This window comes from Cyrtonyx montezumae, unplaced genomic scaffold (genome assembly GCF_038088225.1).
Source record: "Cyrtonyx montezumae isolate F1298 unplaced genomic scaffold, pur_monq_1.0 scaffold_11, whole genome shotgun sequence".
In the NCBI taxonomy this organism is placed as follows: domain Eukaryota; kingdom Metazoa; phylum Chordata; class Aves; order Galliformes; family Odontophoridae; genus Cyrtonyx; species Cyrtonyx montezumae.
In genome coordinates this window covers 16,163,610-16,178,245 of record NW_027071837.1, presented here as the reverse complement: position 1 = coordinate 16,178,245, position 14,636 = coordinate 16,163,610, and the positions used below count along the sequence as shown (strand labels likewise).

At 45.1% G+C, this 14,636-nt stretch overlaps 1 protein-coding gene across 1 annotated transcript; it reads left to right on the top strand.

Annotated features, from left to right (window-relative positions):
• Positions 1 to 5,354: 5,354 nt before the first annotated feature.
• ESX1 (ESX homeobox 1) lies at positions 5,355 to 12,597 on the top strand. Its single transcript, XM_065729831.1, is given in 4 exon segments — positions 5,355 to 5,701; positions 5,775 to 5,820; positions 10,545 to 10,831; positions 11,772 to 12,597. Coding segments are annotated over 4 exon segments (897 nt in total). The 3' UTR covers positions 11,989 to 12,597.
• The last annotated feature ends 2,039 nt before the right edge of the window (positions 12,598 to 14,636 follow it).

Genomic DNA, 14,636 nt, shown 5'->3' with positions numbered 1-14,636 from the left:
GGCTCGGTATGGATGACCTTCCTAGACAGCTCTTTTTGTTCTAATCATGATATGCAGATAATATCAGGCTTTTCTCATTACTGTGGAGCAGCTGGCCATGCTGGAGGACTCTTCCACTTGCATACAGTAACCTCTCAGCCCATGAGATGAGGCTTACACTATGCACCACCAATGAAGTCCTCCTCAAACCAAGCTCCTGGTACCAGATGACGTTGTATATAACATCCACTATAAAGGCACACGCAAAAAATTATTCTCTAAGTGCACAAACATTTTCAGGAAAAGAACATTGGCAAATATGATATTAAAAGTCCAGGAAAACATCTTTACACAGCATACAGCAAGTAACCTGAGGTCCTGCTATTCCTCTTCTCATTTGGGAGGTAAGAATTCACACCATTTCCACCTATGGGGCAGGATCTTCAGATTTCTATCTAAATGCTTTGTAAACTCTAAGGCTGAGAAAGCCAATAAGGCACAGAATGGATGTGCTGCCTACTACTGAATTAACAAAACTGCAGAAGACTTGAGAACACATGATGACAAAAATATACCAAGTAGCATAAAGGTACTAAAGAAAAGTAGTTAGCACCTGACAAATAGCCTTAGGCTGTTATTTCTCCTGCATATGTAGGGGAAAAAAATCAAACAAGAAAGCATACATGTAACAGCATTTCATCCTTCTGCCCTCCCTGGCTGTCTGCAAGCCAGAGGACAACGTACCATTTAGGCTTGCTTGAAAAAGCTACTTGCTTTGGGCTGTGTTCCGATCTCACTGAACCTTTTATTTTCGTTCCATTTGAGCTGATTTCAAAGGTCTCATTTAATTTGATCACAACATGCTAAGATTAAAAAAAAAAAAAAAAAAAAAAGTACACTTCCTCAGCATTATGGGCAGTTTTTCTCTGATTTTTTTTTTTTATTATTTTTTTTATTTTTAAGTGTTCCACAAGAGGGAGCAGTGAGTTCACTTTCTGCTCCCAAACCATTCAAACTCTTAATTTTTAGTGTTATCAATGTATATAGTTACAATGGAAAAAGGAATCTCAAACCCAGGCAGTTAAAGGTTGTTGCTGACTCTGCCATGAAAAGCTAAAATCCCATTACAGCAGAGTACTCACACAAGTGTTAAGGTCCATTGACTTTTCATCTACAGGAGTTTTAATTACCAATTTTAACACAAGCATCAGACACAGCAACTTGAATAAGTTCACACACTGCTGGGTAAAGATGGACTATAACCAGATGATTTCTGGGAGGAGATGAATTAGACAGAGCCCTCTGACTCACACATTCCTCTTGGATAAGGTGAGATGCTGTAGGTATTTAGCCTTGCTCAAATCCCACAGCTTACTTAGAACATGGATGAGGGATGAGCTCTGCTCAGCTCAGTCTTCCGCTTGGCTGTTTTCTCTTGAAAATTCACTCAGTAGCAGCGTGACCCGCTAGCAGGCCAACACAGATTAGACCTGAATCGCTTTGCATCTGTACTATAATGTTGCATATTAGCAACCACCGTCAGACAGGCGTCAGACAGCCCAGAGCCCAGTCACACTCAGTAACTCAATAAATCCAGCAGAGGGAGTCCCCAACTCACCCAGTGACCAAATGCGAGGCTCTCAGTCCTTTGCCTTAAAGCTGGTTCAAAAGGCAAGAATCAGACAAAGAAAAATCAGACAAAATTTCTGCAAGCCAGAAAACAGTGCAGAGGCCTCACTACAGCTGAATACAGTAGAGCTCCTGGCAGATGAGGAATGCTTTGCTTAGTTTTTGACTGGAGAATGGATGCACACACACTGTGAGTTTCCACAGTTACGCCTACTAGAAAAGTGTTCATATGTTATAAAGTTGGTGGCATTAAAGTTGGTGGCATCTAACAGTTCACCCAGGGCAGCACACACACAGAGCACCACAGTGCTTCTCAGGTATCATTCCATCCCTCCATGCCTTGCTTCCCCATGTAAAACGTCAGCTCTAGCAAAAAGTGCCATAAAGAAAAAGGACGAAGCAGTAACCCTCCAGCTGTGGGAGAGGGACAGAAATAAAACAGCTTGTTTAAGAGCCTCTGCACCTCACCAGACAACTCGTTTTCTTCGAGGTGTTGTGTCTTTGGTCCCTGTTTGCAAAACACAAGTGAGTTGAATGAGCCACAGCACTGCCATGCTCGGGAAGAATCGAGTATCCATTCTTTATCTGCATAAAGGAACCCTGGAAGACCAGTCAGCACTGAAGAACAACATCTGGTAGAAGACGTTTTCTAAAAAAAAAAAAAGAGAGAGAGAAAAAAGTAAGAGAAAAACTATTTTTTTCTTTTTTTTTTTTTTTTACTTTTTCCTTGGACCTCTGGTCCTTCCCTAAGCTCTACCAGATTTTTCAGTTTATCTCCATAAAAGCAAGTCTAAAACCTCCTAGAAGATAAAATATGTATTCTTTTTACTCCCAGAAGAGACGAGAGCCTCGCATAACCCCGTGACCCCAGCAGGGCTGCCTTCAGCAGACCCAGTAATTATTGCCATGCTGTAACAATAGTGCCAGAGCTGCCCATGCAGCAAAGAGCTCTACATTTTTAACCTACCAGGTTTGAGAAATAGTCCGTTGTGCCAGCTACTGGAAGAACACTTAGTGCATCATGTTTAGGTTGTTCAAGGTCTCTCTCACAATACTTAATCATGTAATTCCAACAGGCACCTCTTACAACTTCTTGCACACCAGCCCTACATGAACAATCCCCTTCAAGAACCAAATACACCAAGAAAAGACTGAAGCTCCCTTTATTTCCCATCTAAAACAAAAGGCCTGCAAAGGGAGAACAGCTCTAAAATTCAGACAGCAAAACAGATTTGGACAGTGACACAACAGCGGGCTGCTCCAGGCTGGCTGGTCACAAAGCACACAGTGACAGCAGTGTCCATCATCCCAACACAATGGCTTCTCTGGAGGGAGCCAGCAGTACCACCATTACCATTTGTTTCCCAACCAATAATTTTTACCGTGCTCTTAAATATGCAGCACACAACGGGAAGCAGATTTGCCTTACACTGCGCACACATTCTTTCCAAGCAGTCAGGTATGCCTCGTCAGCAAAAAGCAGTTGCATTATTTTCAGAAGTTATTAAGTGAAATGGGAAACCAGAATACTGTGATGCTATTACAAAACATTTACTGCACTCAAGCACCACTGGTGTAAGAGCTAACAGCTGACTTCAGGCAATCCAGCTAAGCCAAGCAGGGCTCTGTCCCATGAAGTTCAGTCTTCAAGTTCTTCAGTGTTAGGAAATCACCACATAGCCTAGATTTAAACCCATAAAAAGAAGCACCGACCTTCCAGTTCACCCAGACCCTCAAAAAGCTGCATATAACACACATAACTAAATAGCAGTTCAACTAATAACAATGTGAAACAATATGGAGAGGTACCTTGGTATTAAAGATGCTCAGCACCCTTCAGGATCTAGTTCCTAAGGCATCAAGTTGACTCAGAGCTCTCCTCAGAGCCACTTCTGCTTTATCCAAGTTCTGCACTGAAGTAACTGAAGAATGCTGACACTCATGATGTGCCCTTAAAACAAACCAAGAAATATTTCACACACAGCAGGTAACAGGACCCTCTTAAAGTTCCAGCACTGCTGTCATCTCCAAACATACGCATACGCTGCCTTTCATCTTTGCAACACTTTCAAACAAGGATAACTCTGTAATTTCTCTCACACATTTTACCTTGGGAGCCAGAGAAAAGCAAGAAAGCAATAACAGCAAGGTTGGTTAAACATAAAATTATGAAAATATCACTTAAATCACACTTTTTCAGGGCATTTTTCAATGGTGTTGGGCAGCGAGTTAGGAACAGGTTCCCCAGCTCACAACAGGACACAATACAGCTGCAAGAAGTCTAACCAGCAGTGTAAATGGGACTTGGCTGGAGACAACCCAAAAAATCCAAGCAGGAAAGATTAATTTCTAACTGAGAAATAATGGCTCAAACATATTCATCCTTGAAAGGTTCCAGGAATAGCATGATTCACCTAATTGTAAAGAGAGAATGGTATAAAACTAACCCAATAGAACGAAGCACCTTGTAGTGATGTGCAAAAACTCAAATCAGGACTGACTGCCTCATCCAGCCATCAGTGAGAAATGCTATTTTTACCCCAATTTCCAAAGAGAAAGCACAAGTAAAACTTAACTGAAAGATGAAAAATAGCTTTCTGATAAAGAGCTCTGCTGAGGACACTGCAGAAAAATTCCTTCACAAAGATCAGCCTGTGTTGGATGGCTGTTGCTAAACTAGCAAGAAGATAACAGGGCTTTATCTGCTGTTTTGGGTGGCCTTGGATTTGATTTGTTTGGTACAAAGCAGTGGTAAAACACAGCCACTTTTGGCTTTAGGAGATTTCACTGGAGTTCCATCATCTGGTCTCCAAGGTGCAGGATCTTCTCTCTGGGCAAGCAGATGTGTGCACATACAGGCTGGAAGGAAGGTTATGCAGGTGTCGCACACACGACGCATTCACTGTTAAGGGGCAGATCCCTTTTCCTGCTGGCCGTGCTGCTTTGGATGCACACAGGATCCGGATGGCTTTTTGGGCTGCGAGGGCACAGTGCTGGCTCATGCCCAGCTGCCAACCACCAGTACCCACAGGTGCACAGCCCCAGAGAGGTGAGAGAAAAGAGGGGGACAACAGAGCAAGGTGTGGCTTTGTGGGCTACGAAGCCAGGAGGAACCAACAGCTGACTCAGTGACACGTGAGGGTCACAAGCTCAGGAAGCACCGACAGCTTCCCAGAGGCAGGGAGCCCAGAACCCCACAAGCGATGCTGTTCAAGGGTTGGTTTAATAGCTAAGCTTCATTCCTGATAAGTTTGGCTTCAACTTTCAGCCACTGTTTTTTGGATGCGATTTTCTTTGCTGCGTTCCCCGTAAGCCCCCCAGGAAACGGCATTTCACTCTCATCCTCCAAAACCTCGACCTCGGGTGCGCGTCTCCAGCAGCAAGAGCACGGAGCAGCTGCGGGAAGCGGTTCCTCCAGTCGAGGAACCTTTACACACTGAAGACCCCTCGCACGCTTTTGCTCGCTTTCCCGGCGCTTTCCAAACCAGCGCGCTCAAAGTTCAGTAGAAACGACGGAGCCGAAGCCCGGCAGCCGCCCTCCTCCTGCGGAGCGGAGCCCGCTCCCCTCGCACTCCCGCAGCCTGTGGGCACCTGCCCGGCCCGGCTCTTCGCCCGCCCGGGTCCCGGCGCGTCCCACCCCCGGCCCTGACGCCGGCGCGTTAATGAAATGCTAATGCCGGTGCGCGGAGCCGGGCGCTGCCCGCGCCTTTAAAACGCAGCGCGGTGCCGCTCCGCCGCCCGCCGCCATGCAGAGCGCGGCCCCGCCGCCGCTGCACCTCCTCACCTCGTACTTCATCGACGGCATCCTGGGCCGCGGCCCCGCGGCGGGGCGGCACGGTGCGGGGCGGCGGGGCGGGCGGAGGGGTGAGGGCTCCTTCCGGCCGCGCTCACCGCCCGCTTCTGTCCCCCCCTCAGGCGAGGAGCCCGGCCCCGCGGAGGAACCGGCGGCGTCGGAGCGAGCGGAGGGGAGCGGAGCAGCGCCGGCAGCGCTGAAAAGGAAACAGCGGCGGTACCGCACCACCTTCAGCACCTTCCAGCTGGAGGAGCTGGAGCGCGCCTTCCGCAAGTCGCACTACCCCGACGTGTTCACCAGGTAGCGGCGCGGGCGGAGGGCCGGGAGCCCCGGGGCGGTGCGGAGCGGTGGCTAACGGTGCGCTGCCCCGCAGGGAGGAGCTGGCTCTGCGCCTGGAGCTGACGGAGGCCCGCGTGCAGGTGGGTGGCGGCCGCGGGGCCGGGGAGCGCCGCGCTGTCCTCCCGGTGCCCGGAGGCGGACGGCGGCGTCGCTCGGCGGTCGCGTCCCGGGGTCTGAACGCAGGTACCGTGTCCCGAGCGCTGGGAGAGCGGTGTGAAAAAGCGTTACCGCGAGCGAGGTGGTGAGGGAAGCTCGCCCGTTCAGCTTAACTCGTTACGACGGGCGCGGGGGCATTCGGGGAGCAAGGAGGGGATGGTGCAGCCCAGCGCGGCCGGGGTGGAAGCAGCGCCCGTAGAACGCGACGGAGCGCCCCGCAAACGCTCCGCCAGTTCCCCTGACCCAGAGCACTCACGTGGAGTGCTTCCTTGAGAAGTGGCTCATTCGGGTACTAGCGTGAGGTAGAAGCCTCTTTTTGTACAAAAACGAAGTGCTTTGGTGTTGGTTTTTCCTTTTGAACACCTTTCGAACACTGTGAAGGCCTACAAAGTGCTCAGAACCGAAACTGTACTGCATGTGGTTGTGCGGTGTATCGCGCTGAGTGAGCTCCTCTTCCAGCACAGCCCTTATTCCCGAAGGGGCTGACACAGGGGGACAGCCCAGCTAATGACACTTAGCTGTGGTGCTGCCCATGCCAGGCCATTACTTGTATATCTTGGCATTACTTCAGTCACTGGCTCTGCAGTGGTCCGTGCTGGCTGACAGCAGTAGGGCTCTATTTCTTCCTTTTTTTTTTTTTTCCTTAGCTTTTTATTTTAACATAAGGTCCTTAGAAGTATTAACAGCAGTACACAGATGACCCATCTGAGAACAGCTGGATGAACTATTTGTATTTGTGGTGTGGACTTGGAGGAAATGACGTGCTCTTCCCTCTCCCACTACCAATCTCTGCAAGTTCCAGAAATACCCCAGTATCCAGCAATGACACACAGCACCAACAGGTGGAAAAGCTGTTATCTTACCCTGTCACTGTCACATTCACTTCATAGATGCTCACTCTGTAGTTCATTTGACTGGTGAAGGAGTGGTGCAGTGGTAGATGGCAAGGAGGAACTCATCTCCTAGTGTCTCATCTAAAAGACATGGAAATGTTTAGGTCTGAAGCAGTCACAGCAGCACTGACATGGAACATATCTGCAGTTGATGTTGGAAGAAATGACAGAGAGCTTTACCTACGTACTCCTTGTCTGATTCAGATCCTAACAAGTCTCCTGGGCACCCAGTCAGCACAGTTTGCTTAGGGTAAACTTCCAGGGCACAGTGCTTCTGCTTGTGTGGGTGCTCTCGTCCTGTGGTGGACAGGAGACAACTAAGCCTGCAGGTAAGAGCATGCATAGAGATGGCAATGTACCATAAGTTACAAGCTACGCAAAAAGTGATAAAGTTAATTTATTCCAGTGTAACTCCAGGAAACTAATCTTATTAAATGCAGTCAGACCTTTTATTCACCTCAGTGTTTTCAAATTGAGGTCCACTTCTCTGGGAATACTCCCCTGAAAAGCTGAAATAGGTCCAAGCCATTGTGTTGTCCTTCACTCTTATATCTTTGAGGCTTATGTGAAAATAAAGAAGGAAGAAAAATATCCATTAATGTATTCTCATTTCAGCATTGCTTCAAAGAGATCAGCCCCCATTATTTGCTTCTGCAGAGGAAGGGAAGAGCTAGCAGCAAGAATCTTTGCATTCTTTCATACCTGGGAAGAGGAGTGGTGTGAAAAAAGCATTTTTCTAATCTGAACACCTGTGTTGGGAAGCTCCTCAGCACCACTTACATCTGTTCTTGCCATTCAGCTCATAATTCATGTTGCTGCTATGGGAAGAGAATAAGTTGTTAAAGGAATATTTTGTTTTCTTAACATGTAGACCAAACCATTACTTGGGTGTTTTAGCTCTGAAAACTAGATCAGTGTTCAAACACAAGCTTACGAGTGTCACTGATCTAAGTGCCCTCGTGGTATTTTCTGATTAGGGTCCTGTATTTGGATGCAGCAGAAACACAATATGGGTAGTCAGCTCTGTATGTCTTTCTAATCATTGCGAGGTATTACATCAATTAAATATATACATTTAAAGAAAATTACAAGAACGCCAGCCAATTTTACATGCTTACCTTCAATTAAATCTCTTACATCAGGTATGTGCAGTGCTGGCAATTACAAAAATGATCTGGATGACTTTGTGTACAGTTATCTTTCTTTGAGAACTACCCCAGTACTTCAGGGATGCATCTTTTTCCCCCACTGCTGCACTCACACCATAAAGATCTCAAGCCCGGTAAAGCAGTTCCTCTTACATTTAGGTTGGCACTTGAAATATTTATGAAAACAGTAAAGGCAAGTTAAACCTTTCAAAAGAAGCAAAGGAGAATAGCTTAATAAAAGCTTCAAGATGACTAATCTGAATGATAATGACTATAATATGCACTTTGTGTACGAGGCGTGCCTGTGCCCCCTTTATCACTTCAGTTGATGAGCATGTACCAGCTCGGAGTTGAAAGCCAGCTTTTTTCCTGAAGGTAATCATTAGATATCTATGCTGATATTTCCTTCCACTTCAATAAATACAAAATCTGAGAGATAACTAAAAAAGTTTAGTTGTAAACTCCAAACCATCTGTAATAATAAGTTTGAGTCATCAGATGGATCTGCTTAAGGACAGAAGAAGCAGAGCCCACCTTTCATCTTCTTTATGAAGAGACTGAAGAGCAATGCTAAGATTTAGTAAGGGAAGGAGTGCCTTTGCAGCACATTACTTCCTTTTTGGGAAGGCTTTATTTGCATGTGTGCAGCAGAGAGATCACTGCCTTTGTAATTAGATTATTATAACAAAAAATGCTAACACTTTTCAGTTCATGATCTGTAAAATCTCAGCTAAGCTCCTATTAAAAATACTTGGGAATACACTTGCAAATATAAGAGTACTGGTTAAAAAGTAGCATGAAGTAGCCTGTTAGTAGTGGTGAAGCTCATCTTTCCTCCAGCCCTCCTCCAGCAGTCAGAGCCTTCTCCTGTTCCTCTGCTTCAGATACTCCTCCGTAGGACTTGTAGCCATTGCAGTAGCACTTCATCTGGCTTTCAGAATCCCACAGCAAGTGTAGACATCATTGACATGCATAAGAACATCAGTATGAGGACAGCAAGGCCGTGGCATCCTGCAGTACCCTGCTTTGCAGGTGCTTTCCTTCCAAGCACCTGAAGGTCAGTGAGTCACTGTGAATGGTTATTTGCCATTTCTGATTATTAAAGTGGAGCTGGGAACCTCCAAAACCTGATTTTGGATGCTCTACAATAGAAACCTAGAACTCTTAATACTCCTTGACTGAAAGATAATTGCAGATAGAATAATCAGCTATTAAAAAGCACACATCCACAAAAATACAGAGATTTTTATAGTAGATTGTCAGTATAGAATGACTATGTCAGAGGCTCATACCAAAGGAATAACTAAAATAAGCATCTGCTAATCTCTGCAATGTATGATTCTTAGGATTAATTTAGTGACAGTTAGATTCTTATTCTGAAGATAACCACACTGCATGGTGAATGACCTTCATCTTTAAAATCCACCTTTGTCTTCCATTGGAAGTACATTTCAGAAAGCCCCAATTCCATGCAGTAGAAGACAGTCTAAGAACTCTCATTCCTCCTGTTACCATTCTCTACTAAATGCACTATCCTGATCAGAACATCCAGCTATTACATGCAGATACTGGATTGCAACAACAATTCTACACAATTTCTTCACAAACTAATGACTTCCTTCCAAGTTCAGATCCATTTCAGAATCCAGCTGGAGTGGCCCTCAAAGCAGAGGGGACTCAAAGACCTGAGCAGATGAGTACATTTGGATTTTGAGTGTGTGGCATATGCTTACAATTTATTTAATTTTTTTATTTTATTTTTTAAAAGCTGATTCTTTTTCAGGCTGATGCTCCTCACCCTGCTCTTTGCTACCATCCTGGGTCAGCACAGTAAATGCTAAAGAATAACAGTGTGAACAATCAGTTCCCTGATCTATAGATTGGACTGACAAAATTCTTTAAAAGATGCTAAAATAATGACTAATCAGGCTCAAAGAGCATACAGACTCAACAGCTTACTGCACAAAACCAGTCCTAGCTAGAGCTCCATTAGGAACAGCTCCATCCCCTGTTCTAATACAGTTTGCTAGATTTTCTACTTCACTATCTACTGGCTTCCACTACAATGTGATTAATCACTGCCATAACTATCTGTTGTTTACATTCACGGTCGATAACAAAAGCTTCTCGCTTTACTTCTAAATCTCCTGTATAAAAATGGAAGGCCTGGTCATCAAGATAAAAGCACACACTGTATATGTGGCCTTGTTACTCTTACGGTCATTATTTAAGGTGCTTTTTGAGGTATCCCTACAGAAACAGTCACTTTTTGAAAGGCTTCATTGAAATTTAACATTTTCAGTAAATATCTTAGGAAGAATAATCATTTCAATAGCTGAACACAAGTTCTAAGGTGATAGGTTTATATATTACCGTGACTTGAAATCACGTGGAACTATTCAGTCAGAGCTAGAGATATCAGATTTTCAGTATTTATAACCAATTTATTTATTAATAAACCCACTAAGGTATTTATGACTAGATCTTTAATATTAAGACGTGTTTAAAAGCAAATATTTTGCCATCTTTATGACTGCATGCAGCAGCAGCTGGTAAGATAAATTGCAGAGAAAGTTTAGCTAATCCCTTTATCATTTCTTATTCAAGGTCTGGTTCCAAAATAGAAGGGCAAAGTGGAGGAAACGTGAAAAAACTGAAGTTCTGGGGACTGTTCCAGGAATCTCCTTAACACACCCACTCGGACTGTTTTTGGATGTTCCCCTGAGCCATTCTCCCATCCTCGATCACACGTGGAGGTCCATGCCTTTCTCAACATTGGCTGTGCCATCCATGTCTCCGGCCTTTACTTCTTCAACCTTAGGCCCATTTGGCCTCAGCAGCCTTACCTGGACTTCTCTCTTCAGAAATCCCATTTTAAATCCACACTTTGGAAGGTACTGACCCTTTCTCCCCCCCCCCCCCCCAATGTCAAAACTGTTGAAAAATATTGTGTATTAGTTTGATACTCACACATGTTCTCAAACAAATGTGCCCTCAGAGAAATAAGTTCACTGAAGTAGGGCTAGTGTTCCTGTGTGAGAGAGAAAACAAGATTTACTTTCAAGTCACATTAATGAAAACTTAACTCATAACTGCTGTCAGTAGAAGAGCTGTGAGATGTTGGCCTCGCTGAATTTCAGTCCTCACATAGGCTGCTGTAATCTGGGAGGCTTCATCTCCATCCTTACCTTGCCTGCTGACGCAGGTCACGCATCATAAAGATGTGACTGCAGACAGACACTGCTTCCAGGAGATGTGCCAGCATACAAGTTGAAGTCCTTTCTTCACAGGATGTCACAGGGCAGTCCTTAAGATATGAAAAAGCATGTTTGTTGTGTGTGTGTATGGGCGTGTGTATAAACATGCAAACATAGAAGGCAGTGCTCTCCTGTTGAAGCTACAGCCTGTGCCATAGCTCTGCATCAGCAGGCAGAGCCACGCAGACAAACGCTGCAGTTCACATGACATAACTCCTCTGCACAAACTGGCTGCATAAACAGCTTCATACATTGGTCTTTGAGATGATTTGTTGCTTTCACAGAGCAGGTTTGTTCAGAAAGGATTCAGCAGTCCTTAATATTCCAGGTCAGTATTCTAGGTATCTGTGTGCTGTCTCCGATCAGCTCTTATCGCGATTAGAAGTGTTTGCTGGTTTAAAAGCAAGGTGTTTTGTTGCAAAATAAAGCTAAAATATATTCTGCAAAACAAATGGAAACATTTGGAAGAAAGTGGTGATTTTAGCAAATCATTTCCTAGTACTCCTAGCAATTCAATAAGTACTTGTTCTGCAAAACGCTTCTTAGTTTGGATAATATCGATTTCTTTCAAATACAGGTTTCTCAGTGCTTTAAATCCTCTCGTGACAACAGCTTCAGTACTCATGAAAGCCCCCGGGCCCCCGTCAGACCCTGCTCTCACTGCCTTCACTGATCCAGCAGCAGTTGAAAGGAAAACATCGAGCATTGCAGCACTGAGGCTCAGAGCGAAGGAACATTCAGCACAAATCCCTCAGTAAAACCTCATCTCAAACACTAACAAAGAACTTTGTTAGGAGCTCTCCCACAGGCTACAGCCACAGAAGGGAATGCTTTCTCCAGCAAGCATTGCCTCTTAGAGACACTTAAAGAAGGATAACACGCACCCAGCTGCAGTCCCTCCACCTGTAACGGGCAACATGGAATGGGCAGAAAGGAAACAGCATTGCTAAAAATTGTTTTCCTTCATCACAACGTGAAATCATACAGCAAGTTGACTTCTGTCATCATTTCTACCTACATTCAATTTCTGACAATATAGAAGAAAAAAAAAAACGACCCAACCCAGGAACTGTCTCATCTTTATAACTCAGGCTGACGTGAAACTGAAGCTGTGAAAGCCCCAGGGTCACTGGGTGCTGGTCCAAGGGTTCTGAATTCTTTGCAGGAATCACTTCAGTCTTAGAAGTGATTCTTAACTCAGGAGGAACTCTCACATACAGTGTGTAAGAACCAGTACATAGTATGTTCTTAACTTTGAAACCATGCTTCACGTTGAAGTACAGATGCCAGTGAGATCTCCCGTGTTAGGCTTAGCAGGAAGGAGCTGTCAAGTATTTTCAGTATAGGCTTTTGATTCAGAACCAGGTTTGTATAAAGCATATTTTCTTTCAAACTAAAAAAAACAGTTTACGTTCAGTGGCAATGATTTAATAATTAAAACATTTTAAAATCCTTTGTATATGAAAACTGTGTCCTGTGAAAATAGGCTGTTAATGTGCAGTAAATGCTGTGTAGTTCTTCATGTGCAGTTCTACATATCAGTAAGTAGCTAATGGTTGTAAATATGAGGTTACTAAATACTTCTAGCATGACTAGTGGCACATGTTATATTACCAGCCCACTAAGTTAGCAGGTTACTTGTGCATTGCCATGTCTCACGCCTTGAGTAGATTGAGAATTTAAGTGAAAACTAAATGTGAAATGTTAAATTCTTCCTTGAACCGATTCTAGCATAGCTATAAGCAGAGGCCCTGCTGACCACGTGTCCATAGCTCAGCAAAATCCTGGACTCGTTTTCTGGCCTCAGACTGAGTTTTCAGCTGAAGTTTCCCATCCACAAAATGGGACTGAGAACAGCTATCCTATCTCTTGGTCTGCTGCGCGTGAAGCGAGGATAAGCATCATCCTCATTTTGCAGCTTACTTGCCTACCTCACAGGGCTGTTGTGAGGACTGATTAAACCATCATGACAGTGCAAATGGTAGTTATGTAAGTGCTAATTGTTGCTTAGCAATCATCAGAAAGGCCGACAGCTGAGGACACCTGCAGGTTACCTTGCCTACACCTGCAGCAGCAGTCCTAGCAAGCTGCATTTCTGTGGGTCGATGGAACAACATGGAGTGCTCCCACACTGTCTGGTTCCTAAAAACCATTCACAAGCACTAAATTCAGAGGAAATATTTTGTATACTTATAAGTTCATAAGTTCATGTGATCCAAGCAGAGATGGTCAGAGATCTACTCCTCCATCTGAACTGCCACAAGTCCATGGGGCCAGATGGGATCCACCCAAGGGTGCTGAGGGAGCTAGCAGAGGTGATTGCCGAGCCACTTTCTGCCATCTATCAGCATTCCTGGTTATCTGGAGAGGTCCCACAAGATTGGAGGCTTGCCGATGTGACTCCCATCTACAAGAAAGGCCGTAAGGAAGACCCGGGGAACTACAGGCCTGTCAGCCTGACCTCGGTATCAGGGAAAGTTATGGAACAGATAATCTTGAGGGAAATCACACGACACGTGCATGGCAATAAAGGGATCAGACCCAGCCAGCACGGGTTCACCAGGGGCAGGTCGTGCTTGTCCAACCTCATCTCCTATGACTGGGTGACCAGACAGGTAGATGAGGGAAAGGCTGTTGATGTAGTCTACCTGGACTTCAGCAAGGCCTTCGACACGGTCTCCCACAGTATTCTCCTAAGGAAACTGGCAGCCCGTGGTGTGGACAGGTTCACTCTTCTCTGGGTGGAGAACTGGCTGGAGGGCCGTGCCCAGAGGGTAGTGGTTAATGGAGTTAAGTCCAGCTGGCGTCCTGTTACGAGTGGTGTCCCCCAAGGGTCAGTTTTGGGGCCCATCTTGTTTAATATCTTTATTGATGACCTAGACGAGGGAATTGAGTGTACTCTCAGTAAGTTTGCAGATGACACCAAGTTGGGAGGATGTGTCAAACTGCCTGAGGGTAGGGAGGCCCTTCAGAGGGATTTGGATAGGCTGAACAGCTGGGCTGAGCAAAATGGGATGAGGTTCAATAAGACCAAGTGCCGGGTGCTGCACTTTAGCCACAATAACCCCATGCAATGCTATTTTGTATACTTCAGAACTTCCTTCTCACAGCAACTCTAGGACTACTCTTGAAGGTATCAGAGATGCTTTCTAGGCTGCAGTTTGAGTGCAAAGCTCCAGGCAGCCAATGACTGCTGCTTTAGACTTCTCTGAGCTTGTTGTTCTTGCTCAGAAACCTAAACACAGTTTGCTGCATCAGGTAGATCCATTTTTCATTTCCTCTGAACTGCTCTGATTGCCCTCGAGCTATAAGCAAGCACAATTTCTGGATTCATAGAACTCATTGTAGCTCTCACTGGGAGAAGGCGGTGGCATTTTACTGTTAGGAGAAGCAAACTTTCTTCCCAAAGTACACTTTTGCTGCTCAGCCTGCTTGGAAAGCG